The sequence below is a fragment of the Manis javanica genome, chromosome 4 (genome assembly GCF_040802235.1).
Source record: "Manis javanica isolate MJ-LG chromosome 4, MJ_LKY, whole genome shotgun sequence".
In the NCBI taxonomy this organism is placed as follows: Eukaryota; Metazoa; Chordata; class Mammalia; order Pholidota; family Manidae; genus Manis; species Manis javanica.
Window position 1 is genome coordinate 149185685 of NC_133159.1, and position 27369 is coordinate 149213053.

Sequence of the window (27369 nt, forward strand, 5' to 3'; positions counted from 1 at the left end):
GGCGGCGTGAGTAGAGCAGTGGAAATCTCCTCCCAAAAACACATAGAGCTATGAAAATATAACAAAGAAAAATCTTCCTAAAATAGAGACCACAGGACACAGGAAAACATCCAGACCACATCCACACCTGCAAGAACCCAGCGCCTTGTGAAGGGGGTAAGATACAAGCCCCAGCCCGGCGGGACCCGAGCGCCCCTCCCCCCGGCTCCCGGCGGGTGGAGAGAAACCGGAGCAGTTTTTTTTTTTGGCGAGCGCTTTTTGGAAGCCTTAGAGGGACGGGCCCCCGTTGCTGGGGAGGCAGGGTGGCGGGACCGGTGAGGAGGTGCCTGGGAACGGCGCCGGAGGACAAAGAATATCCCGCGTTTCTCCCTGCGAGACCTGGGGGCGGGTGCCTGAGACCGGTGCCTGAGGACGGAGGAGGTCGCGCGTTTTTCCCCTTTTTTTTTTTTTTTTCTCTTTTTGGCAAGCGCTTTTTGGAAGCCTTGAAGGGACGGGGACCCCAGTGCTAGGGAGGCACGGTGGCGGGACTGGTGAGCGGGTGGCTGGGACCGGCGCCTGAGGACAAAGAATATCCCCCGTTTTTCCCTGCGGGACCGGTGGGCGGGTGCCTGAGACCGGCACTTGAGGACAGAGGAAATCGCGCGTTTTTCCCCTTTTTTTTCTCTCTTTTCTGCGAGTGCTTTTTGGAAGCCTAAAAGGGACAGGGACCCCGGTGCTAGGGAGGCAGGGCGGCGGGACTGGTGAGCGGGTGCCTGGGACCGGCACCTGAGGACAAAGAATATCCCGCATTTTTCCCTGTGGGACCGGTGGGTGGGTGCCTGAGACCAGCACCTGAGGACGGAAGAAATCGCGCGTTTTTCCCCTTTTTTTTTTCTCTCTTTTTGCCAAGTGCTTTTTGGAAGCCTTGAAGGGACAGGGACCCCGGTGCTAGGGAGGCAGGGCGGGACTGGTGAGCGGGTGCGTGGGACCAGTGCCTGAGGACCAAGAATATTGAGCGTTCCTTCCCTGCGGGACCGGTGGGTGGGTGCTTTTTGGAAGCCTTGAAAGGACAGGGACCCTGGTGCTAGGGAGACAGGGCAGCAGGACCAGTGCGCGGGTGCCTGGGACCGGCACCTGAGGAAAAAAAAAAAAAAATCGCGTGTTTTTTCTTTTTTTTTTCCTTTCTGTTCCCTCTCTCATTGTTGCTGTTGTTGTTTTGGTTTGGAGAGTGCTTTTTGGAAATCTTAAAGGGGCAGGACAGGTCACTTAGACCAGAAGCAGGGAATCTGGGGATCTCTGGGCACTCTAACCCCCTGGGCAGCAGGGAGCACAGAGGCCCCTTACGGAGATAAATAGTCTCCTGGCTGCTCCCCCTCTAACGGGGCTCCACCATTTTGGAGGAACAGCCCCAGCCAGGCCAAGCCCACAGCAACAGTGGAGATAAACCCCAAAGCAACTGGGCAGGAAGCAGAAGCCCTGTCTGCGCACAGCTGCCCAGCACAAGCCACTAGAGGTCGCTATTCTCCCAGGAAAAGGCTACAAACCAACAAGAAGGGAAGCTCTTCCAGCGGTCACTTGTACCAGCTCTGCAGACTATTTCTATCACCATGAAAAGGCAAAACTACAGGCAGACAAAGATCACAGAGACAACACCTGAGAAGGAGACAGACCTAACTAGTCCTCCTGAAAAAGAATTCAAAATAAAAATCATGAACATGCTGACAGAGATGCAGAAAAAAATGCAAGAGCAATGGGATGAGATGCAGAGAAAAATGCAAGAGCAGTGGGATGAGATGCAGAGAAAAATGCAAGAGCAGTGGGATGAAGTCCGGAAGGAGATCACAGATGTCAGGAAAGAGATCACAGAAGTGAAACAATCCCTGGAAGGATTTATAAGCAGAATGGATAAGATGCAAGAGGCCATTGAAGGAATAGAAGCCAGAGAACAGGAACGTATAGAAGCTGACATAGAGAGAGATAAAAGGATCTCCAGGAATGAAACAACACTAAGAGAAATATGTGACCAATACAAAAGGAAAAACATTCGTATTATAGGGATACCAGAAGAGGAAGAAAGAGGAAAAGGGATAGAAAGTGTCTTTGAAGAAATAATTGCTGAAAACTTCCCCAAACTGGGGGAGAAAATAATCGAACAGACCATGGAATTATACAGAACCCCCAACAGAAAGGATCCAAGGAGGACAACACCAAGACACATAATAATTAAAATGGCAAGGATCAAGGACAAGGAAAGAGTTTTAAAGGCAGCTAGAGAGAAAAAGGTCACCTATAAAGGAAAACCAATCAGGCTAACATCAGACTTCTCAACAGAAACCCTACAGGCCAGAAGAGAATGGCATGATATACTTAATGCAATGAAACAGAAGGGCCTTGAACCAAGGATACTGTATCCAGCACGACTATCATTTAAATATGATGGTGGGATCAAACAATTCCCAGATAAGCAAAAGCTGAGGGAATTTGCTTCCCACAAACCACCTCTACAGGGCATCCTACAGGGACTGCTCTAGATGGGAGCACCCCTAAAAAGAGCACAGAACAAAACACACAACATATGAAGAAGGGAGGAGGAGGAATAAGAAGGGAGAGAAGAAAAGACTCTCCAGACAGTGTATATAACAGCTCAATAAGCGAGCTAAGTTAGGCAGTAAGATACTAAAGAAGCTAACCTTGAACCTTTGGTAACCACGAATCTAAAGCCTGCAATGGCAATAAGTACATATCTTTCAATAGTCACCCTAAATGTAAATGGACTTAATGCACCAATCAAAAGACATAGAGTAATAGAATGGATAAAAAAGCAAGACCCATCTATATGCTGCTTACAAGAAACTCACCTTAAACCCAAAGATAAGCGTAGACTAAAAGTCAAGGGATGGAAAAACATATTTCAGGCAAACAACAGTGAGAAGAAAGCAGGGGTTGCAGTACTAATATCAGACAAAATAGACTTCAAAACAAAGAAAGTAACAAGAGATAAAGAAGGCCACTACATAATGATAAAGGGCTTAGTCCAACAAGAGGATATAACCATTCTAAATATATATGCACCCAATACAGGAGCACCAGCATATGTGAAGCAAATACTAACAGAACTAAAGAGGGAAATAGACTGCAATGCATTCATTGTAGGAGACTTCAACACACCACTCACCCCAAAGGATAGATCCACCGGGCAGAAAATAAGTAAAGACACACAGGCACTGAACAACACACTAGAACAGATGGACCTAATAGACATCTATAGAACTTTACATCCAAAAGCAACAGGATATACATTCTTCTCAAGTGCACATGGAACATTCTCCAGAATAGACCACATACTAGCTCACAAAAAGAGCCTCAGTAAATTCCACAATATTGAAATTCTACCAACCAATTTTTCAGACCACAAAGGTATGAAAGTAGAAATAAATTCTACAAAGAAAACAAAAAGGCTCACAAACACATGGAGGCTTAACAACATGCTACTAAATAATCAATGGATCAATGAACAAATCAAAATAGAGATCAAGGAATATATAGAAACAAATGACAACAACAACACTAAGCCCCAACTTCTGTGGGATGCAGCGAAAGCAGTCTTAAGAGGAAAGTATATAGCAATCCAGGCACACTTGAAGAAGGAAGAACAATCCCAAATGAATAGTCTAACATCACAATTATTAAAACTGGAAAAAGAAGAACAAATGAGGCCTAAAGTCAGCAGAAGGAGGGACATAATAAAGATCAGAGAAGAAATAAACAAAATTGAGAAGAATAAAACAATAGCAAAAATCAACGAAACCAAGAGCTGGTTCTTTGAGAAAATAAACAAAATAGATAAGCCTCTAGCCCAACTTATTAAGAGAAAAAGAGAGTCAACACAAATCAACATAATCAGAAATGAGAATGGAAAAATCACGACAGACTCCACAGAAATACAAAGAATTATTAAAGACTACTATGAAAACCTATATGCCAACAAGCTGGAAAACCTAGAAGAAATGGACAACTTCCTAGAAAAATACAACCTCCCAAGACTGACCAAGGAAGAAACACAAAAGTTAAACAAACCAATTACAAGCAAAGAAATTGAAACAGTAATCAAAAAACTACCCAAGAACAAAACCCCGGGGCCGGACGGATTTACCTCGGAATTTTATCAGACACACAGAGAAGACATAATACCCATTCTCCTTAAAGTGTTCCACAAAATAGAAGAAAGGGGAATACTCCCAAACTCATTCTATGAAGCCAACATCACCCTAATACCAAAACCAGGCAAAGACCCCACCAAAAAAGAAAATTACAGACCAATATCCCTGATGAACGTAGATGCAAAAATACTCAATAAAATATTAGCAAACAGAATTCAACAGTATATCAAAAGGATCATACACCATGACCAAGTGGGGTTCATCCCAGGGATGCAAGGATGGTACAACATTCGAAAATCCATCAACATCATCCACCACATCAACAAAAAGAAAGACAAAAACCACATGATCATCTCCATAGATGCTGAAAAAGCATTTGACAAAATTCAACATCCATTCATGATAAAAACTCTCAGCAAAATGGGAATAGAGGGCAAGTACCTCAACATAATAAAGGCCATATATGATAAACCCACAGCCAGCATTATACTGAACAGCGAGAAGCTGAAAGCATTTCCACTGAGATCGGGAACCAGACAGGGATGCCCACTCTCCCCACTGTTATTTAACATAGTACTGGAGGTCCTAGCCACGGCAATCAGACAAAACAAAGAAATACAAGGAATCCAGATTGGTAAAGAAGAAGTTAAACTGTCACTATTTGCAGATGATATGATACTGTACATAAAAAACCCTAAAGACTCCACTCCAAAACTACTAGAACTGATATCGGAATACAGCAAAGTTGCAGGATACAAAATCAACACACAGAAATCTGTAGCTTTCCTATACACTAACAACGAATCAATAGAAAGAGAAATCAGGAAAACAATTCCATTCACCATTGCATCAAAAAGAATAAAATACCTAGGAATAAACCTAACCAAGGAAGTGAAAGACTTATACTCTGAAAACTACAAGTCACTCTTAAGAGAAATTAAAGGGGACACTAATAAATGGAAACTCATCCCATGCTCATGGCTAGGAAGAATTAATATCGTCAAAATGGCCATCCTGCCGAAAGCAATATACAAATTTGATGCAATCCCTCTCAAATTACCAGCAACATTCTTCAATGAATTGGAACAAATAATTCAAAAATTCATATGGAAACACCAAAGACCCCGAATAGCCAAAGCAATCCTGAAAAAGAAGAATAAAGTAGGGGGGATCTCACTCCCCAACTTCAAGCTCTACTACAAAGCCATAGTAATCAAGACAATTTGGTACTGGCACAAGAACAGAGCCACAGACCAGTGGAACAGATTAGAGACCCCAGAAATTAACCCAAACACATATGGTCAATTAATATTTGATAAAGGAGCCATGGACATACAATGGCAAAATGACAGTCTCTTCAACAGATGGTGCTGGCAAAACTGGACAGCTACATGTAGGAGAATGAAACTGGACCATTGTCTAACCCCATATACAAAGGTAAACTCAAAATGGATCAAAGACCTGAATGTAAGTCACGAAACCATTAAACTCTTGGAAAAAAACATAGGCAAAAACCTCTTAGACATAAACATGAGTGATCTCTTCTTGAACATATCTCCCCGGGCAAGGAAAACAACAGCAAAAATGAGCAAGTGGGACTACATTAAGCTGAAAAGCTTCTGTACAGCGAAAGACACCATCAATAGAACAAAAAGGAACCCTACAGTATGGGAGAATATATTTGAAAATGACAGATCTGATAAAGGCTTGACGTCCAGAATATATAAAGAGCTCACACGCCTCAACAAACAAAAAACAAATAACCCAATTAAAAAATGGGCAGAGGAACTGAACAGAAAGTTCTCCAAAAAAGAAATACAGATGGCCAAGAGACACATGAAAAGATGCTCCACATCGCTAATTATCAGAGAAATGCAAATTAAAACTACAATGAGGTATCACCTCACACCAGTAAGGATAGCTGCCATCCAAAAGACAAACAACAACAAATGTTGGCGAGGCTGTGGAGAAAGGGGAACCCTCCTACACTGCTGGTGGGAATGTAAATTAGTTCAACCATTGTGGAAAGCAGTATGGAGGTGCATCAAAATGCTCAAAACAGACCTACCATTTGACCGAGGAATTCCACTCCTAGGAATTTACCCTAAGAACGCAGCAATCAAGTTTGAGAAAGACAGATGCACTCCTATGTTTATCGCAGCACTATTTACAATAGCCAAGAATTGGAAGCAACCTAAATGTCCATCGGTAGATGAATGGATAAAGAAGATGTGGTACATATACACAATGGAATACTACTCAGCCATAAGAAGCGGAAAAATCCAACCATTTGCAGCAACATGGATGGAGCTGGAGAGTATTATGCTCAGTGAAATAAGCCAAGCGGAGAAAGAGAAATACCAAATGATTTCACTCATCTGAGGAGTATAGGAACAAAGGAAAAACTGAAGGAACAAAACAGCAGCAGAATTACAGAACCCAAAAATGGACTAACAGGTACCAAAGGGAAAGGAACTGGGGAGGATGGGTGGGCAGGGAGGGATAAGGGGGGGGAAGAAGAAGGGGGCTATTAAGATTAGCATGCATGGGGGGGAGGGAGAAAGGGGAGGGTGGGCTGCACAACACAGAGAGGACAAGTAGTGACTCTACAACATTTTGCTAAGCTGATGGACAGTAACCGTAATGTGGTTGTTAGGGGGGACCTGATATAGGGGAGAGCATAGTAAACATAGTATTCTTCAGGTAAGTGTAGATTAAAAATTTAAAAAAAAAAAAAAAAGAAAGAAAGAAAGAAAAGGGGGATTACTCCTTAACAGGATAAAACTATTGGTAAATCAAAGATCAACGCATGCTTTAAATATCCTTAATGTTGATCACTTAAAGGGTGTCAGAAGATCAGCTATGGAGGTACTCTTTTCTGATAATATTCCTTTCTCTTAATTAAAAAAAAAAAAAAAAAAAAAAGCAGTTACTGTGTGCTGACCTCCAATGAGTTCTGCACAGTGGTATAGAGGGCATGTCAAAGTGTGGGCAAAGGGTCTGTTTGTTTCTACGCAGAAGATCAAGGCCTAGCTTGGATACCCAGAAAATGAACTAAGATACGATATGAGGAGGAGCTTCCGGCATCAGCACTCTCTGGAGGACTCGTGCCGGGGGATGATCATCAAAAAGCCTCCACAGGGATCCGGACGATGCTGCGGTTGTGGCTGCATCCAGCCCACCATCTCCTGGACTTGCCATAAGAAGGAGGAGGGAGATGTCTAGGCTGGCATGTGCATACAGTGAGACAACGAATTTGACTGGATCTGTACTGTTGGAACTCAACCAGGAGTTGGGAGGGGTGCAAGTTGTAGCACCCCAAAATCTCATGACTATAGACTATCTATGGTTAAAAGAACATATGGGATGTGAACAGATCCCAGAAATGGGCTGCTTTAATTTGTCTGATGGTTCAAGTACAGTTGGAAAATATCCATCATATCATAGACAAATTTTCACAAATGCCTAGGGTGCCTAAATGGTTTTCTTGGCTTCACTGGAGATGGCTGGTAATTATAGATTTGCTTTGTTTATGTCACCGTATTCCTATTATGTCAATATGTGTGTGCAAATTAGTTAGTAGTTTAAAACCTATACATACTTAAGGTACTATACAAGAAGATATGTCAAAGAAATAATCAATCCTCCCAAGTTTCCTTCATATGCTACATCTATAGCTTTTCTTCTTCCTTCCTAATTACAAACTTTAAATAGAATTCGTGCCTCATATCGAATTTACCGAGTATCATAATTCCTCCAGGTGGTAAAGATACCTCGAGACAAGTGCTGGGCATAGAAGCCACAGGGCATAAATCTGCAAAGAAGTAAAAAGCTAACCTTTGCAAACAATATGGCTTCTCTCTCACTTACCAACTTTACATTTCCCTGTATGGCCCCGGAAGATGACTGGTTAGCCAGAGACGGGTAAGATTCCTCAAGGGAGGAACAACCTAAGACAGGCACAGTCGCAGGGGGGCCATCAGGTGAGAATTTGGGGATCAACAGAGGTGAGGCTCAGAACCTCACCCCCCCTGCTTTGAGAGAAATCTTCTGCATCCGTGGATGTCTTGCTGCCCTTGTCTAGCCTGGATTAATACTTAGTCCATAGGCACACACCTGATCATCTGATCATCTACATTTGCCTTCTTACAGCACTCAACTATGTTTTCTACCTTTATCTTGCATCTACCTACCACTTCAGCATTTTATTAAAAATAAAAATAATAATAATAATAGGAGAAATGTGGGATCAACTTATAAATCAAGTACAAAAATCAAATGAATATTCATATTTGACCTGATGGTTTATAGGTCATATTGCATGATCAAAACCGAAAGTTTCTGTGATGACTGCCCTTGTACTGTTCACCATGTAAGAATTTATTCACTCTGTAAGAATTCGTTCACCATGTAAGAACTTGTTCGTTATGCTTCAGAAGATTGGAGACTGACGAGAATTAGGCTTGAGATGGATTAATGATTGTACATTGAGCATTGACCCCCCTATACTGAATTTTATTGTTGTTAACAACCATTTGATCAATAAATATGAGAGATGCCCTCTCAAAAAAAAAAATTAAAAAAAAATAAATAAATAAATAAAAAAAAAATAAAAAAATAAAAAAAAATTAAAAAAAAAAAAAAAAAAAAATGTGTATGTATGCATAGCATTAGTCTGCAAAAATATGTACAACATGAATAATCACCACTGGGTTATAGATAATTGCTTACTTTCTATATTATTACTTAGAAGTTTCCTTACAGCAAGCTCTATATCTTAAAATTATAAACTGTATCTTCTATCAAAAGTCATATATGCTCCTATACATGCTAACTGGGAAATTAAAAATCAAACAAAGAAGAATTTATAAGTAAGAGGGGAAAGTATGCCTTCAACCCCACAAAATCCTATCCCTGGAAGTAACCACTGTGAACATTTTGGTCCTTCCAGATCTTTTTCTCCATATATATAAATATAAATGGACATACATCATTTTTATTTTTTCCAAAAGTGGGATCACACTAAATATACTGTCATGTAACTTGAATTTTTTCACTTAATCATATATTTGGATATATCTTTTTTCACATTAGTATGTTATATTTATACTGCTCTTTGTAAATATTACATAGTATTCCACATTATCGTTTAGATTACTTTGATTACTTTCTTAATCAGAAAAGGTGAAGCTGTTTCTACTAAGAATAAGCAAAACCCTAAGGAACTACACAACCCATTAGTCTTCAGTGCCCCCTATTGGGGATTCTGCACTGATAATAACAGAATGACAAATTACAAATTCATGAAAGATATTCAAAGACAGGACACTACAATTTTCAGCAAGTGGCAAAGAAACTCTAAAAACCCAAAAGATGTATGTTTTGAAATAATTTTATCAAGGAGTTCTTTATTTACTTATGATGTGTTACAGCCACGTGACAAGGACCCTGTAACTAAGGTAAAGCCTAGAAAACCAAGTTAAGTAGTTTGACCGTTTCCCATTTCCTCCCAGACAAGAGTGTATATTTGTATGAGTGGTAGGATCGGGTTGCAGAGTGGGAAGTGACTGCAAACAGAAAGTAAAGTTTTTACCTCACTCCTTTTTATCTGTTCACTTCTCAACTTATCTTTACCTCTCTTGACATTTCAAATCAAGAAGAGTTGGGTCAACCCCAAACATCTAATTGCCTACACCATGTAATTTTTCTATCCTTCTGAACCTGTGATTATACACTATGTAAGAAGCAAAGACTCAGAGTGAGAAAAACCAGCGGTGTTGGAAGGGCTTACCTGGAAAAACATCAAGTGTACTTAGACAAATAAAACACTGCAATTACCAAAGGTGGGTTTCTTTACCAAAAAAAGTCCCTTTTAACAAGATGGCATCTTGGTTATGCTTGTTATTTTCCAGGACACTGAAACAGAATGCTTATGACTGGAATTTTTTATAAAAACCAAAACAAAACAAAACTATATTCAAAACCATATGTTAGTATCACTTAGGCAAGTTCTATTTTGTTATTTCTATACAAGCTTGACTTGAGTATGAAATTCTCTTGACTAGTAATACTTACAGCTAATCTGTGATTATTTGCAAGGCTGATCATTTGCTGGGCAAAGCCATTTAGTAATCGAGTTCGAAGGGACAGGTCATCTAGGTCATGACGAAAAGGAAAAGCAATACTGTCCACTACCACTAATCGAACCTAAATAAGAAGAGAAAATGATACTGGGTTTGAAATTAAAATTACGTTTTTAAAATGGCATTCCAAAAGCATGGTCCATTGCGAACAAAACAAAATTAAAAACCAGGGGGTTCTAGACTGTGCAAAGGCTTTATTTTGGAGACTGTAAATCTGTTCAACTAATGCTTTCTGCACTTCTCACCAAAAATTAAAATGTACTCTGGTTTGATAATTTATCAACTTAAAAAAGTAATTCAATGTAAAGAAAAAGGAGCAATTATAATTTTCTTATAATCTGTCACAAAGTCTTTACAGAGATATATTAACACTGATAAAAAATACTTTGGAAGTCTTAGTAAAACAAGTTTCTCAAATATGTCAATTTTATTTTTAGTGTTCTTTTTATGTTAAAAAAGAAAACTCTTCAAATAGCAAAAAGCTTCTTCCAGAACTTAATATTCATATATTTTTTCTCCTGTAAATTTTGTGGGTTTTTTTCTTTTTATATTTTTATAACTGAAAAATTGATACATAATAGATATCAATATTTGATATACAATATTATATTGGTTTTAGTTTTTCTCCTGAATTTTAGATATACTATAGGATAACCAAGCATTACAGAATTCAGCATGAGGCAGGTTTCTCTTGAATTCCAATTAAGAGGCTTACTTACAAACATTTCCATGACAGTTTCGTTTCAAACATAATCAAAGTAATTGCCCCTACAGTGAAGTTATAGTAGTATCAGTTAACCCTTGACAATGTGGGGATTAGGGGCAGTGGCCCCCGCCTGACCTCTGCAGCAGAAAAACTACATATAACTTTTGATTCCCCAAATACTTCACTACCAATAGCCTACTGTCGACCAAAGTCTTACCTGTAACATAAAGTCAGTTAACACATTTGTATATGTTATGTATTACAAACTGTATTCTTACAATAGAGTAAGACAGAGAAAAGAAATATTAAGAAAATCATAAGGAAGAGAAAATACATTTTCAGTACCATATAGTATTTATTGAAAAAAATCCACAATTGTATATAAACCTAAGATCCAAGAACAGAATCTGGAAACTAATCCAAATATTAACAAACAAAAAACTATAAAATCATGTATTTTTCTATCTAATAAAGGATCAGACTACAGAGGATTTTTGAAGCAATGTCTAAATAAGCAATTTCATACCTTTTATTCAGAGTATTCATTCCTCCATTCAGTAAATATTTATTGACATCTACTATATGCTAGTCACTGCTCCAGGCATTGGGGAACCAGAGACAGGGTCCAAAATACTCTCTTGAAGTTCACATACTAATGGAGTGAGGGACAATTAACGTTTAAGCAAATATATGAATAAGATAATTTCTGGTAATTATAAGAGCCACAAAGAAACTAAAACTGGGTGAAGTGATAAGTAGGTAATGGAGAGGGAGAGGCTAACAGACTAAACGTGAGGGAAGGCATCAATGAGGAGGCAGGCAACAGAACTGAGTCCTGGATAAGTACCTCTAGGACAGAAAGACACCTATGTATAAGGAACAGGAAGGGCAAAGATGCTAGAACACAAGTTTGGCATGATTAAGGGTAAAAAAAGAAAAAAATAGTGAGGGGAGTGGTAGGGAATTATACAAGAAAGGTACAGTGCTGTGCTGAAGCCAAATCCTACGTGCTCTTGAGCCAAGTGCTAATTTTTTTGAAATTTCATGAATCAATCATTAAATATGGACATTAGTAAAAACTGAACTAAATGAATTCATGAAAATTATATTAAAATACAGACAATAAGCAAAATAGATCATAAAGTGAAAACCCAATCCCTCCAAATTATTGTACATTTTACTATTATCTACACTGTTAATGTTTTTCACATGCATTTTATGTTTGCAGTAGAAATATTGCATAACGATTTGCTACTGTATATTATTTCTTCTCTACTCTATGTTCAAGGACATCGCATCGGTAGATTGAAATCAGCCATGATGGGAGTATGTTCTACATGGAAATCAACAAAAAAACCCATCTACAGATCAGGACTTGATTTGTTTTGTTGATTGCCTAGACTTTTAATAAAGTGGTGGAAAAAAAAGTCATAATCAGATTGACCTTAAAAATGTGTTGGATCTGTACACATTACATTGTGAAGCACACAAAAAATTGAGGATATATTCTTCTATTAGAAAACTAATAAACCAGGGATGATCATTAACTCAAACCAACAGAAAATTGCTCCAAGGAAAACACCATATAATTGCAAGTTTTGGTCTCTGGGTATTTGCAAGGAGCCCCAAACACCGAGGGAATCCAAAAGCTCTGTTCATGTTGGAGAAACTACATAGCTTAACGTGCAGTGGACAAGAAGAATGGAAATAGCCTATTTTTCCTCTACACAGTCCAGATTTTACTGGAAGCGGTTTAACTACATAGATCTGGATCTTTCTGCTAAGTAGTAACTATTCACACTGACACCTTTTCCCCCAAGCTTAGGGAGGAAGTTCCTGGATATACTCTGGTGAGATTCTTTGGTCTCTCAAAAGGGAGGGCCTACTGAATAATGGAAAGCCAATCATGTACAGTCCAAGTATCCAACAATGATGAAAGGATAAACAAACTGTGGTATATGCATACAGTGCAGTATCACTCAGCCATTAAAAGGAATGACATACCAACACGTGCTACAAAGCAGCTGAACTCTGAACACAAATGCTAGGTGAAAAAGCACCAGAACTCATGCATGAACAATGCTTATCTAACACATGTATTTTCTCCACAAAGAACATCATAGCTGCCTTGTGCTTAGGAACAACATACAGTACTTCAGAAATCACCACCAAAAAGCCCCAGCTGAAACAAGAAGGTAGAGAATCCTCATGTTCAACCTCAACTGGGAACATGTGTGTTGGGAGACAAACTTCTCACTCTACACCTGCCCACTACTGTGCAATAAACTGTGTCCCCACAAAATTTGTATGTTGAAGTTCTAACCCCCAATGCAACTGTATTTGGAAATAGGACCTCGAAGTAAGCAATGAGGGTCAAAAGAGGACCTGACCTGACATAAGTGTTCTTAAAAGAAGAGGCTCTACAGAGAGTTTGCTCCCTCTTGCTCTGCCATGTGAGGACACTGCAAAGAAGGTGACTTTCTATAAACCAGTAATACAGCCCTTTCCAGAAATGGAATCAGTTAGAATCTTAATCTTGGACTTCTATCCTCTGGACTGTGAAAAATAAACTATTGTTGTTAAAACCAGACAGTTTATGATATATATATATATATATATATTTAATTTTGGTATCATTAATGTACAATTACATGAAGAACATTATGTTTACTAGGCTCCCCCTTTCACCAAGTCCACCCCACAAACCCCATTACAGTCACTGTCCATCAGCATAGTAAGATGCTACAGAATCGCTACTCATCTTCTCTGTTTTACAGCCCTCCCCATGCCTCCACACACACATTACACATGCTAATCGTAATGCCCCCGTCCTTATACCTCCCTTCCCACCCATCCTCCTCAGTCCCTGTCCCTTTGGTAACTGTTTGTCCATTTTTGGGTTCTGTGATTGTGCTGCTGTTTTGTTCCTTCAGTTTTTCTTTGTTCTTATACTCCACATATGAGTGAAATCATTTGGTACTTGTCTCTCTCTGCCTGGCTTATTTCAGTGAGCATAATATCCTCTAGCTCCATCGATGTTGTTGCAAATGGTAGGATTTGTTTTCTTCTTATAGCTAAATAATATTCCATTGTGTATATGTACCACCTCTTCTTTATCCATTCATCTATTGATGGACACTTAGGTTGTTTCCATTTCTTGGCTATTGTAAATAGTGCTGCGATAAACATAGGGGTGCATCTGTCTTTCTCAAACTGGGCTGCTGCATTCTCAGGGTAAATTCCTAGAAGTGGAATTCCTGGGTCAAATGGTATTTCTATTTTGAGCATTTTGAGGAATCTCCACACTGCTTTCCACAATGGTTAAACTAATTAACATTCCCACCAGCAGTGTAGGAGGGTTCCCATTTCTCCAGAACCTTGCCAACATTTGTTGTTGTTTGTCTTTTGGATGGTAGCAATCCTCACCGGTGTGAGGTGATATCCCATTGCCGTTTTAATTTGCTTTTCTCTGATGATTAGCGATGTGGAGCATCTATTCATGTGTCTGTTGGCCATCTGAATTTCTTCTTTAGAGAACTGTCTATTCAGCTCCTCTGCCCATTTTTTAATTGAATCATTTGGTTTTTGTTTGTTGAAGTGCGTGAGCTCTTTATATATTTTGGATGTCAGCCCTTTATCGGATCTGTCATTTATGAATATACATACTGTAGGATACCTTTTTGTTCTATTGATGGTGTCCCTTGCTGTACAGAAGCTTTTCAGCTTGATATATTCCCACTTGTTCATTTTTGCTTTTGTTTCCCTTGCCCAGGGAGATATGTTCATGAAGAAGTCACTCATGGTTATGTCTAAGAGACTTTTGCCTATATTTTTTTCTAGGAGTTTTATGGTTTCATGACTTATGTTCAAGTCTTTGATCCATTTTGAATTTACTTTTGTGTATGGGGTTAGACAGTGATCCAGTTTCATTCTCTTACATGTATCTTTCCAGTTTTGCCAGCACCATCTGCTGAAGAGAATGTCATTTCCCCATTGTATGTCCATGGCTCCTTTTATCGAATATTAATTGACCATATATGTTTGGGTTCATGTTGGGAGTCTCTACTCTGTTTCACTGGTCTGTGGCTCTGTTCTTGTGCCAGTACCAAATTGTCTTGATTACTGTGGCTTTATAGTAGAGCTCAAAGTTGGGGAGCGAGATCCGCCCACTTTATTCTTCCTTCTCTGGATTGCTTTGGCCATTCAGGGTCTTTTCTGGTTCCATATGAATTTTAGAACTATTTGTTCCAGTTCGTTGAAGAATGCTGTTGGTAATTTGATAGGGATTGCATCGAATCTGTATATTGCTTTGAGCAGGATGGCCATTTTGACAATATTAATTCTTCCTAGCCAGGAGCATGGGATGAGTTTCCATTTGTTAGTGTCCTCTTTAATTTCTTTTAAGAGTGTCTTATAGTTTTCAGGGTATAGCTCTTTCACTTCCTTGGTTAGGTTTATTCCTGGGTATTTTACTCTTTTTGATGCTATTGTGAATGGAATTGTTTTCCTGATTTCTCTTTCTATTAGTTCATTGTTAGTGTATAGGAAAGCCACAGATTTCTGTGTGTTAATTTTGTATCGTGCAACTTTGCTGAATTCAGATATCAGTTCTAGTAGTGTTGGAGTGGAATGTTTAGGGTTTTTTATGTACAATAGCATGTCATCTGCAAATAGTGACACTTTACCTTCTTCTTTACCTATCTGGATTCCTTGTATTTCTTTGTTTTGTCTAATTGCCATGGCTAGGACCTCCAGTACTAGGTTAAATAACAGTGGGGAGAGTGGGCATCCCTATCTTGTTCCCGATCTGAGGAAAAACTTTCAGCATCTCACTATTCAGTATGATGTTGGCTGTGGGTTTATCATAATGGCCTTTATTATGTTGAGGTACTTGCCCTCTATAACCATTTTGTTGAGAGTTTTTATCATGAATGGATGTTGAATTTTGTTGAATGCTTTTTCCAGCATCAATGTAGATGATCATGTGGTTTTTGTCCTATCTTTTATTCATGTGGTGGATGATGTTGATGGATTTTCAAATGTTGTACCATCCTTGCATCCCAGGGATGAATCCCACTTGGTCATGGTGTATGATCCTTTTGATGTATTTTTGAATTCAGTTTGCTAATATTTTGTTGAGTATTTTTGCATCTACATTCATGAGGGATACTGGTCTGAAATTTTTTTTGGTGGGGTCTTTGCCTGGTTTTGGTATTAGGGTGATGTTGGCTTCACAGAATGAGTTTGGATGTATTCTCTCCTCTTCTATTTTTTGGAAAACTTTAAGGAGAATGGGTACTATGTCTTCTGTATATGTCTGATAAAATTCCGAGGTAAATCCATCTGGCCCCGGGGGTTTTGGTCTTGGGTAGTTTTTTGATAACCGCTTCAATTTTGTTGCTGGTAATGGGTCTGCTTAGATTTTCTGTTTCTTCCTTGGTCAGTTTTGGAAGGTTGTATTTTTCTAGGAAGTTGTCCATTTCTTCTAGGTTTTCCAGCTTGTTTGCATATAGGTTTTCATAGTATTCTCCAATAATTCTTTGTATTTCTGTGGGGTCCGTCATGATTTTTCCTTTCTCGATTCTGATTCTGTTGATGTGTGTTCATTCTCTTTTTCTCTTAATCAGTCTGGCTAGAGGCTTATCTATTTTGTTTATTTTCTCAAAGAACCAGCTCTTGGTTTCATTGATTTTTTTTTTTATTGTTTTATTCTTCTCAATATTATTTATTTCTTCTCTGATCTTTATTATGTCCCTCCTTCTGCTGACTTTAGACCTCATATGTTCTTCTTTTTCCAATTCACATAATTGTGATGTTAGACTATACATTTGGGATTGTTCTTCCTTCTTTAAATATGCCTGGATTGCTATATACTTTCCTCTTAAGACTGCTTTCGCTGTTTCCCACAGAAGGTTGGGCTGTGTGGTGTTATTTGTTTCCATATATTGCTTGATCTCTATTTTAATTTCGTCATTGATCCACTGATTATTTAGGAGCATGTTGTTAAGCCTCCATGTGTTTGTGAGTCTTTTTGCTTTCTTTGTACAATTTATTTCTAGTTTTATACCTCTGGGGTCTGAAAAGTTGGTTGGTAGAATTTCAATCTTTTTTAATTTACTGAGGCTCTTTTTGTGGCCCAGTATGTGGTCTATTCTGGAGAATGTTCCATGTGCACTTGAGAAGAATGTGTATCCTGTTGCTTTTGGATGCAGAGTTCTATATATGTCTATTAGGTACATCTGTTCTAGTGTGTTGTTCAGTGGCTCCGTGTCCTTACTTATTTCCTGTCTGGTGGATCTGTCCTTTAGAGTGAGTGGTGTGTTGAAGTCTCCTAAAATGAGTGCATTGCATTCTATTTCCTCCTTTAATTCTGTTAGTATACTTTGTTTCACATATGCTGGTTCACCTGTGTTGGTTGCATATATATTTATAATGGTTATATCCTCTTTTTGGACTGACCCCCTTATCATTATGTAATGTCCATCTTTATCTCTTGTTACTTGTGGGGGCCCGGCCTACAGCCGAGGCTGAGCCCCACTCTAGCTGGACAACGCCCTAAAGATGGCGCCTGCTTCCTAGACACCACCCTTCCTGGCCCTACAGCTCAGCGCATAAGGAAGTCTCCATGATTGCCTTGTCCCCATTTCCGTGCTCGTGCTCATAGCATGCTTTTCACTTGCTTCAAATAAGACTGAACCTGGTGTGTGATCAGTCAGCTGATTGGTTCGGATATGCTATATAAGCTGCTGCCCTGGAGGAAGTGGTTGTTGTTGTTTTTGCTTTTGCCTTTCGCTAGACGGATGCTCGGACGCCCATAATAAAGATTCCTCACGAACCAGGCCTTCGGTGATCGTTCTCCTGCCGTCGCCCTAGATGGCGGGACGCGATAGCTGGTGCCGAAACCCAGGACGAAAACCTGGCATCCGAGGACGGAGTGGAACTTCTCACCCTGCGGCGATCCGAGTGGACACCCTTTGGAAGAGTTACATGAGTGACTGACATTTTGGAGAGTGGTGAGTATGGTCAGGGACAAAGTGAAAGCAACATCAGGTCGTGCAAATGCAAGCAATTGTGGTGTGTGTGTTTAGCCTTTGTGTTCCTTGTCTTAGTCTGTATATGTTTCTGCGTTTCCTCACGAAAGAATAAGAGCGCTGTGGAAAGTTTGCAGGTAAAGCGACGTAGACTAAAGTTCGCGGGAAGCGACGAAAACCAGTTAGCGAGGTCTCTCAGGCTGTAAGGAGACTCAATTCAGGGGTACGAGCGCGGGCGCACGTAGCCTCAACTTAGAATAGAGTCAACCTCCTTTCCTCCGCACTATGGGTTATGCAGGTGGAAGAACCACTCCGGGCACTCCTAGGGGCTAATGGAGAGGGGGAGGAAGTCCTGGAAGATGTCCGGGAGGAAAGATCCTCCGCTAGGACCTCAGAGAGGGGGTCCGAGTGAGGAGGATCTACAGATGAGGAAGGGGAGCTATCGGGGGAGGAATTAGAAAAGCATATAAGGAGACTTAGAATTGCCCGGAGGAAGGAACGCCCTATCCCCCGCAGTTATCCCTCCCTAACGCCGCTAAGGCAACAGAAAGAGGAAGAGGAGTCGGAGGACACTCCCCTCTCAACAACCCTGAAACCGTCCTTGAAAATGGTGCCGTCAGCCCCCGCTTCTTCCTCCGGACTAGAAAGATGGGGGTGGAGGGAGTGGCTGAGAGAACAAGGAAGTGCCGCTTTCCCTGTATTTGAAGACCCTAATACACAACAGAGGTATCATCAAGCCCTAGATTTCAAGGTCATTAAAAGTCTGAACGAAGCATCCACAACGTATGGCCCCCAGGCAGCTTTCACTGTTTCTTTAGTGGAGTCAGTAGCTTCTCTTAATCTGACGCCGGATGATTGGGCCAATGTAGCAAGAGCAGCCCTCTGTGGAGGTCAGTACCTGACATTTAAGACAGCCTGGCAAGAATTTTCACAGGACACGGCTCGGCGTAATGCCGCAGCAGGTAATCATCAATGGAACATAGACATGTTGATGGGCATGGGTCCATATTTGGGTCAAAAGAATCAGGTAGCATTCCCCCCAGCAGTATATATGCAAATAGCCGCAGCAGCAGTGAGGGCCTGGAAGACGCTGCAAGGCACAGGTGACCTACAGGGTCAGCTGTCAAAGGTGTTACAAGGATCTAATGAGCCATATGCAGACTTTCTAGCCAGACTGATGCAAACAGCCGGTCGCATATTTGGTGATGTTGATACTGCTATGCCCCTTGTGAAGCAGCTGGCCTATGAACAGGCCAACAAATGGTGTAGGGAGGCCATAAGACCCTGGAAGAACAAAGATCTGAGTACTTATATTAAGGTTTGTAGGGACATTAATGACAGCGTGGTGCAAGGACAGGTTATGGCCGCAGCCATAACTCGGGGATTGAGAGATGCTTGTGGCAGGTCAACCCCTCCTGGAGCCTGTTTCTACTGCAAACAAATGGGTCATTTGCTGAAAAGACAGGGCTACCCCGGGACAGGTGGACTTGGGAAGAACTTGTCGGGTCGAGAAAAGCCCATTCCTTTGTCTGAAGTGGAGGCTTTTACATGACCTTAGGGCTGTAAATAAGCAGATGGTGCTTATGGGCTCAATACAACTGGGTTTGCCACTGCCCATGGCCCTGCCTAAGGCATCTATCATTATATGGATGACATCCTTTTGTGTCATGAGAGCAGCAGGGAGCTAGAGACAACCCTCAGGGTCAGGGTATGGTGGAACACACCCACCTCACCCTCAAGAATGCCTTATATAAACAAAAAGGGGGAATAGGAGAAGACTTTAGATCCCCCAGAGACAAATTAAACATCATATTATTCATTTTAAACTTTTTAACACTGGACAAAAATGGCCGCAGTGCAGCAGAGCGGCACGGCCAACAATCCAATCCAAAACACATGCCTAAAGTTTTGTGGAAGGATGTGTTGGAAGGAACATGGAAAGGCCCGGACCCAGTGATAATCTGGACCCGAGGCTCGGTTTGTGTTTTTCCACAGGACCAGCAGAACCCCGTTTGGGTGCCTGAACGTCTGATATGCAGAGTGGAAAACCCCGGAGCGGAGGTACAAGATGATCGCACTGCTTCTGCTCCTGCCGTGGATCCTACAGCAGGCGACGGCGGAGCTGAGCTGCAGCTGCAGCCACCGCCACGCTATCACCATTCCTACGGCAGAGACGTTGAATGGTCTGTTCCAGGCCACTGCCTCGGCAATGACAACGCAGAACGTCATCAACGGCCATTTTAAGAATGGGATGGCCTTGGTCAACCAATGCATGAACCTTCTTCAAGAACAATTGGACCTCTTGGGGGAGGTTTTGTCTGTGGGCTGCGTCCATTCTTATACGGGGGTGTATTACTGGTATTCCTTTTCATAATTATTCTAAAGCTGCCAACTTGTCCAGAAAGTTAGGCAAGCTTGACGAGCTCACCACTCAGCTACGGTTAGAAATTTTGAATGTTAGCTCCAAGAAGGTAGAGATGCTCTCCGTAGCTCAAATAGCTGAAGCTGTGTTAAACGCCACCAAAGCCTGGTCAGGTGTAGGTGTCATAGGAATATTGCTAATTGTGGGCCTCCTCCTGCTTGGGAGGAAAGTCTGATACAAAAACAGCAACGGGGAGAACGGAAGGTCCTGTTGCCGGCCATGGCAGCGCTAGAGGAAGGCATCTCCCCTAGAGTATGGCTTAATATGCTGGATCAGTAGTCAAGGACGGGTAAGATCGGGAGCTGCGCATATCAACCTAAGACAGGGCGCAGACCTAAGCTGTCTGTTGCCTGAGGACGGGTAAGAATGCCGCAGACTCCAGACGACCTAAGACAGGCATGATCCCGACAGCCCTTTAGTTATAAAACAATAAAGGGGGAGATGTGGGGGCCCGGCCTACGACCGAGGCTGAGCCCCACTCTAGCTGGACAATGCCCTAAAGATGGCGCCTGCTTCCTAGACACCACCCTTCCTGGCCCTACAGCTCAGCGCATAAGGAAGTCTCCATGATTGGCTTGTCCCCATTCCCGTGCTCGTGCTCGTAGCATGCTTTTCACATGCTTCCAATAAGACTGAACCTGGTGCGTGATCAGTCAGCTGATTGGTTGGGATATGCTATATAAGCTGCTGCCCTGGAGGAAGTGGTTGTTGTTGTTGTTTTTTGCTTTTGCCTTTCGCTAGATGGATGCTCGGACGCCCATAATAAAGATTCCTAACAAACCAGGCCTTCGGTGATCGTTCTCCTGCCGTCGCCCTAGATGGCGGGACGCGATAGTTACTTTCTTTGTTTTGAAGTCTACTTTGTCTGATACTAGTACTGCAACACCTGCCAACACCTGCTTTTTTCTCCTTGTTGTTTGCATGAAATCTCTTTTTCCATCCCTTGACTTTTAGTCTGTGCATGTCTTTGGGTTTGAGGTTAGTCTCTTGTAGGCAGCATATGGATGGGTCTTGCTTTTTTATCCATTCTATTACTCTGTGTCTTTTGATTGGTGCATTCAGTCCATTTACATTTAGGGTAATTATTGAAAGATATGTACTTATTGCCATCGCAGGCTTTAGATCTGTGGTTACCAAAGGTTCAAGGTTAGCTTCTTTAATATCTTCCTGTCTAACTTAACTCGGTTATTGAGCTATTATAAACACTGTCTGATGATTCTTCATTTCTCTCCCTTCTTATTCCTCCTCCTCCATTCTTTATATGTTGGGTGTTTTATTCTGTGCTGTTTTGTGTTTTCTTTGACTGCTTTTGTGGGTAGTTGATTTTATTTTTTGCCTTTAGTTAGTATTTGGTTGGTCTGCTTTCTTTGCTGTGATTTTATTTTCTCTGGTGACATCTATTTAGTCTTACGAGTGCTCCCAGCTAGAGCAGTCCCTCTAACATACCCTGTAGGGGTAGTTTGTGGGAGGCAAATTCCCTCAACTTTTGCTTGCCTGAGAATTGTTTAATCCCTCCTTCATATTTAAATGATAATCGTGCTGGACATAGTATTCTTGGTTCAAGGCCCTTCTGTTTCATTGCATTAAATATATCATGCCATTCTCTTCTGGCCTGTAAGGTTTCTGTTGAGAAGTCTGATGATACCCTGATGGATTTTCCTTTGTAGGTGACCTTTTTCTTCTCTCTAGCTGCCTTTAAAATTCTGCCCTTGTCCTTGAGCTCTGCCGTTTTAATTATTATATGTCTTGGTGTTGTCCTCTTTGGGTCCCTTCTGTTGGGGATTCTGTGTATTTCTATAGTCTGAGCGACTATTTCCTCCCCCAGTTTGGGGAAGTTTTCAGCAATTATTTCTTCAAATACACTTTCTATCCCTTTTCCTCTCTCTTCTTCTTCTGGTACCACTATAGTGCAGATATTGCTCCTTTTGGATTGGTCACACAGTTCTCTTAATGTTGTTTCAATTCTGGAGGTCCTTTTATCTCTCTCTGCGTCAGCTTCTATGTGTTCCTGTTCTCTGGTTTCTAATCCATCAATGGCCTCTTGCATCTCATCCATTCTGCTTTTAAATCCTTCCAGAGATTGTGTTATTTTTGTATTCTCCCTCCTTAGCTCTTGCATATTTCTCTGCGAGTCCATCAGCATGGTTATGACCTTACTTTTAAATTCTTTTTCAGGAAGATTGGTTAGGTCTATCACCCCAGATTCCTTTTCAGGGGAGACTGTCTGGGTTAACCTGGTCTGTATCAAATTCTTCTGCCTTTTCATGGCGATAGAGTTGTGGGTAGTTGGCACGTGTCAGCTGGGAGAACGTGCCCTCTTGCTAGTTTGTGGCCTTCCTCTCCTCGGAGAACAGCGACCTCTAGCAGCTTGTGCTGGGCAGCTGCGTGCAGATGGGGTCTCTGATTCTTGCCCGGCCACTGTGAAGGAAGCTCTGCGTGCAGTTGCTGTGGGCTCCTCTATGGCGAGGTCACATCGGAGCAGGAACGGGTGGGAGGCTGTTTATCTCCGTGAGGGGCCTCGGAGCTGCACTGCCCACCCAGGGGGGTTAGGGCGCCTGGAGTTCCCCGGGTTCCCAGCTGCTGGGCTGATTGTCCCGGGATGCCCCTGTCCAGCTATGGGGTCCCTGTCCCTTTAAGACTTTCAAAGGGCACTCGCTTTTCTTTGTCCCAGGGACACCGGCTGTGGGGACCCGCTCACAGATTTTACTGCCCCGTTTCCTCTAGTATCCAGCACCCCACGCACTGTGTGTCTGTGCTCCGGTGCAGATGGCTAGGGCTGGGTGTTTAGCAGTCCTGGGATCCCGCTCCAACTCCTCTCCTCCCGCTGGGAGCTGGGGTGAGGGGCGCTCACCGGGCCGCAGCTTGTGCCTTACCCCCTTCGCGAGGCACTGGGTTCTCGCAGTTGTAGATGTAGTCTGGCTGTTGTCCTGTATCTTCTGGTCTCTCTTTTCAGAATAGTTGTATTTGTTGTATTTTCAAAAATATATATGTTCTGTGGAGGAGATTTCCGCTGCTCTACTCATGCCACCGTCTTGGCTCCGCCCCGCTGTGGTATTTTTATTTATGCTGCCTGTGCTCCCTAATACATTCACAAATGACTGTGAAAACACTGTGATTACTGATTTGGGGATTACAAATAAATTTTAGCAAGTAGGTAAATTCACAGTTAAAGAATCTGCAAATAAAGAGAATCAACTGTAGTTAATGGTGATAGAGTGAAAAATTTCCCCCTAAGATCAGGAACAAGACAAGGATGCCTGCTTTTATCAATGTTGTTCAACAGCATACTAGAAGTTCCAGCCAAAGCAATTAGGCTAAAAAGGAAGAAAAAGTAGGCATCCAAACTTCAAAGTAAGATATAAAGTCATTATTCAAGAATAACACAATCTTATGTACAAGAAATCCTAAGGAATTCACAAGTAAACAACTAAAATTAGTAAACAAATTCAGCAAAGTTAAGGTATACAAGATCTACTTATAAAAATCAATTGTATTCTGGAGTAGGGGGGTGGGGGATGGGGAGTAGGGAGATGGTAGCATGAAAATTGAGGCAGAAACCTCCTTCCAAAATCATATAAAACATGAAAATACAGCAAATATAATGAATCCTGAAAAAGTGACCTGAAGAATGTAGAACAGACTGTGTACGTTTGGGGAAAAGAGAATACCTCATTAAAAACGTTAAGTGGCAAAACCATGATCAGGCAGGACCCAAGCCCTCCCTCCACACCAGCCCACAGGCCAAAGGAAGAGAAACAGCGGGGAGGGAGTAGAAGTCCAGGATCACCTAACACCCAGTCCTGGAGATCTGCTCTGGGAGCATAAACCCACATCACATGGTGCTCTGGAGATTACTGGGGTTGCAAAGCAATGATGAGCAGCATACTCAGACAAACTGAGATTCCAGCTGCTTGTGGAGAAGAGTTACACACTACTGGCAACCCTGGGATAAAAGAAAGAAGGGCAGGTTGAAGGACTATCCAGCAGAGAGAGGGGTACTAAAGGGGCCAAGATTAACACAGCTCTCTGCTCAGGAGAAAATGCAGGCGGACAAAACAATCCTGGCACACTCAGCACAGCAGGTTGGGAACTCTCAGGAGCTTCAGATGCTACATCCCCCTGGCTGGCAACACCACCCCAAGACCCACCACTTTGGTATACAGCCTGCGGCTCTTTCCCCCTGGCAGGCTGTGTGTCCCTGTCCATGGTAGCTATAGGAGCACAGCACCTAAGATGCTCCCTGTCCACTTGGCACGCTGGACCTGGCAGTGGAGGCAGGCGTTGCAGGCGGGAAGGCAGGAAACCCTCCAGGCCAAGCTCTTTTCTCCCTGTATGTGCCGGTTCAGCTAGCCTGTGACCCCCACCACTGCTGCAGGTGCATGGCAGTGCCAGAGAGTAGAGCACTACTGTATGCCATCTACACAAAGTTATTAATCCACTGAAAACACTAAAAAAATGAAGCAGCAAAGGCATTTGGTCCAAACAATATTACAAGAACAAAACGCCAGATAGAGGAGTTACTGAAACTGAAATCACCAATGCTCTTGATGAAGATTTCAAAATAAAAGTCATAAACAAGCTCATGGACATACAGAAAAATAGTCAAATCTCAGTGAGGACTTCAACAAAGAGAGAGAAATATTTAAAAATACAGTATTTGATATGAAACATACAATGGAAGGATTTAAAAGTAGATTAGGTGAGGTAGAGGAGACGGTAAATGAAACAGAAATTAGAGAAGAAGAATACAAAAAAGTATTTGTATTATAGGGATACCAGAAGGAGAAGAGGGAGATAATGGAAAGAAAAATTCTTTTGTGGAAATAATTGTTGAAAACTTCCCCAATCTGGGAAGGAAATAGGCACTCACGTCATAGAAGTACAGAGATCTCCTATCACAAGGAACACTAGGAAGACAACATCAAGACATAGAATAATTATAATGGCAAAGATCAAGGACAAGGAGAGAGTATTGAAAGCAGCCAGAGACAGAGAAAAGATCACTTATAAAGGAAACGCCATCAGGCTATCAGCAGAAACCTTACAGGCCAGAAGGGAGTGGCATGATATCTTTAATGCAATGAAACGGAAGGGCCTCCAATCAGGAATATTCTACCTGGAAAGATTATCACTTACATTTGAAGCAGGGATTAAACAATCTCCAGATAAGCAAAAGTTGAAGGAATTCACCACTCACAAACTCTCTCTACAGTGCATCTTAGATGGACTGCTCTAGATGGAAGTGCTCATAAGGCTAAATAGCTGTCACCAGACAAAATAAACCACAGTAAATGAAGTACACTAATTAATAACTAAGCAAATACAAAATTAAACCAACTATTCACAAAGTTAGTCAAGGAATTTGGTACAAACACAAAGGGATACAAAAGAGTACAGAATATGACACCTAGCATGTAAAGGGTGGAGGAGGAAGGGGAGAAAAACAATAAAAAAAGAACCTTTACACTGTGTTTGAAATAGCAAAATCAGTGAGTTAAGACAGACTGTTAGAAGGTAAGGAAGCTGCCCTTGAACCTTTGGTAATCACAAATCTAAAGCCTACAATGGCAATAAGTACACATCTGTAGATGATCACCCTAAATGTAAATGGACTGAATGCACCAATCAAAAGACACAGAGTTACAGAATGTATAAAAAACAAGACCCATCTATGTGCTGCCTACAAGAAGCTCACTTTGAACCCAAAGACATACACAGACTAAAAGTGAAGGGATGGAAAAAGATATTTCATGCAAATAATAGGGAGAAAAGAGCAGGAGTAACAGTACTTATATCAGACCAAATAGATTTCAAAACAAAGAAAATAACAAGAGCCAAAGAAGGACATTACATAATGATAAAGGGGTCAGTCAAACAAGAGGATATAACCATTATAAATATCTATGTACCATTATAAGAGCACAAGCATATGTGAAACAAATACTAACAGAATTAAAGGGGGAAATAGAATGCAACGCACTCATCTTAGGAGACTTCAACACACCACTCACACCAAAAGACAGATCAACCAGACAAAAAATAAGTAAGGAGACAGAAGCACTGAAGAGATAGATCTAACAGAATCTACAGAAGACCCCACCCCAAAGCCCCACAATACACACTCTTCTCAAATGCACATGGAACATTTTCCAGAATAGATCACATATGAGGCCACAAAAAGAGCCTCAGTAAATGAAAAAAGATTGAAATTGTGCCAACTAGATTCTCAGACCACAAGGTATGAAATGGGAAATAGATTATGCAAAGAAAACAAAAAAGCCCACAAACACATGGAGGCTTAATAACATGCTCCTAAATGATCAATGGATCAATGACCAAATCAAAACAGAGATAAAGCAATATATGGAGACAAATGACAAGTCAGCCCAAAAACCTGTGGGAAGTAGCGAAGGCAGTTCTAGGAGGAAAGCATATAGCAATACAGGCTTACCTCAAGAAAGAAGAGCAAACCCCAAATGAGCAGTCTAAACTCACAATTAATGAAACTAGAAAAAGAAGAGCAAATGAAGCCCAAAGTCAGTAGGAGAAACATATTAAAGATCAGAGCAGAAATAAATAAAATTGAGAAGAATAAAATAATAGAAAGACTCAGTGAAACCAGGAGCTGGTTCTTTGAGAAAATAAACAAAGTAAATAAACCCCTAGCCAGACTTAATCAGGAAAAAAGAGAGTCTACACACATAAACAGAATCAGAAATGAGAAAGGAAAACAATTACTACGGACACCATAGAAATACAAAGAAATATGAGAGAATACTATGAAAAATTATGCCAACAAATTGGATAACCTAGAAGAAATGGGACAACTTTCTAGAAAAATACAACCTTCCAAGACTGACCCAGGAAGAAACAGATAATCTGAACAAACCAGTTACCAGCAATGAAATTGAACTGGTAATCAAAAAAC

The 27369-nt window shown here is 41.2% G+C and overlaps 1 protein-coding gene across 5 annotated transcripts in view; it reads right to left on the reverse strand.

Annotated features, from left to right (window-relative positions):
• Positions 1–27369, reverse strand: part of LOC140849095 (DNA repair protein RAD51 homolog 3-like) — a 45241-nt gene that overhangs the window by 10670 nt on the left and 7202 nt on the right. For 4 of the 5 annotated variants that reach the window (XM_073235342.1, XM_073235344.1, XM_073235346.1 and 1 more), the window contains exon 5: positions 10215–10346. The exons of the other annotated variant lie outside the window; for it this stretch is intronic. In XM_073235342.1, coding sequence (XP_073091443.1) covers positions 10215–10346 — 132 coding nt within the window. The remainder of the gene's footprint in view (positions 1–10214; positions 10347–27369) is intronic. 5 annotated transcript variants of the gene reach the window in all.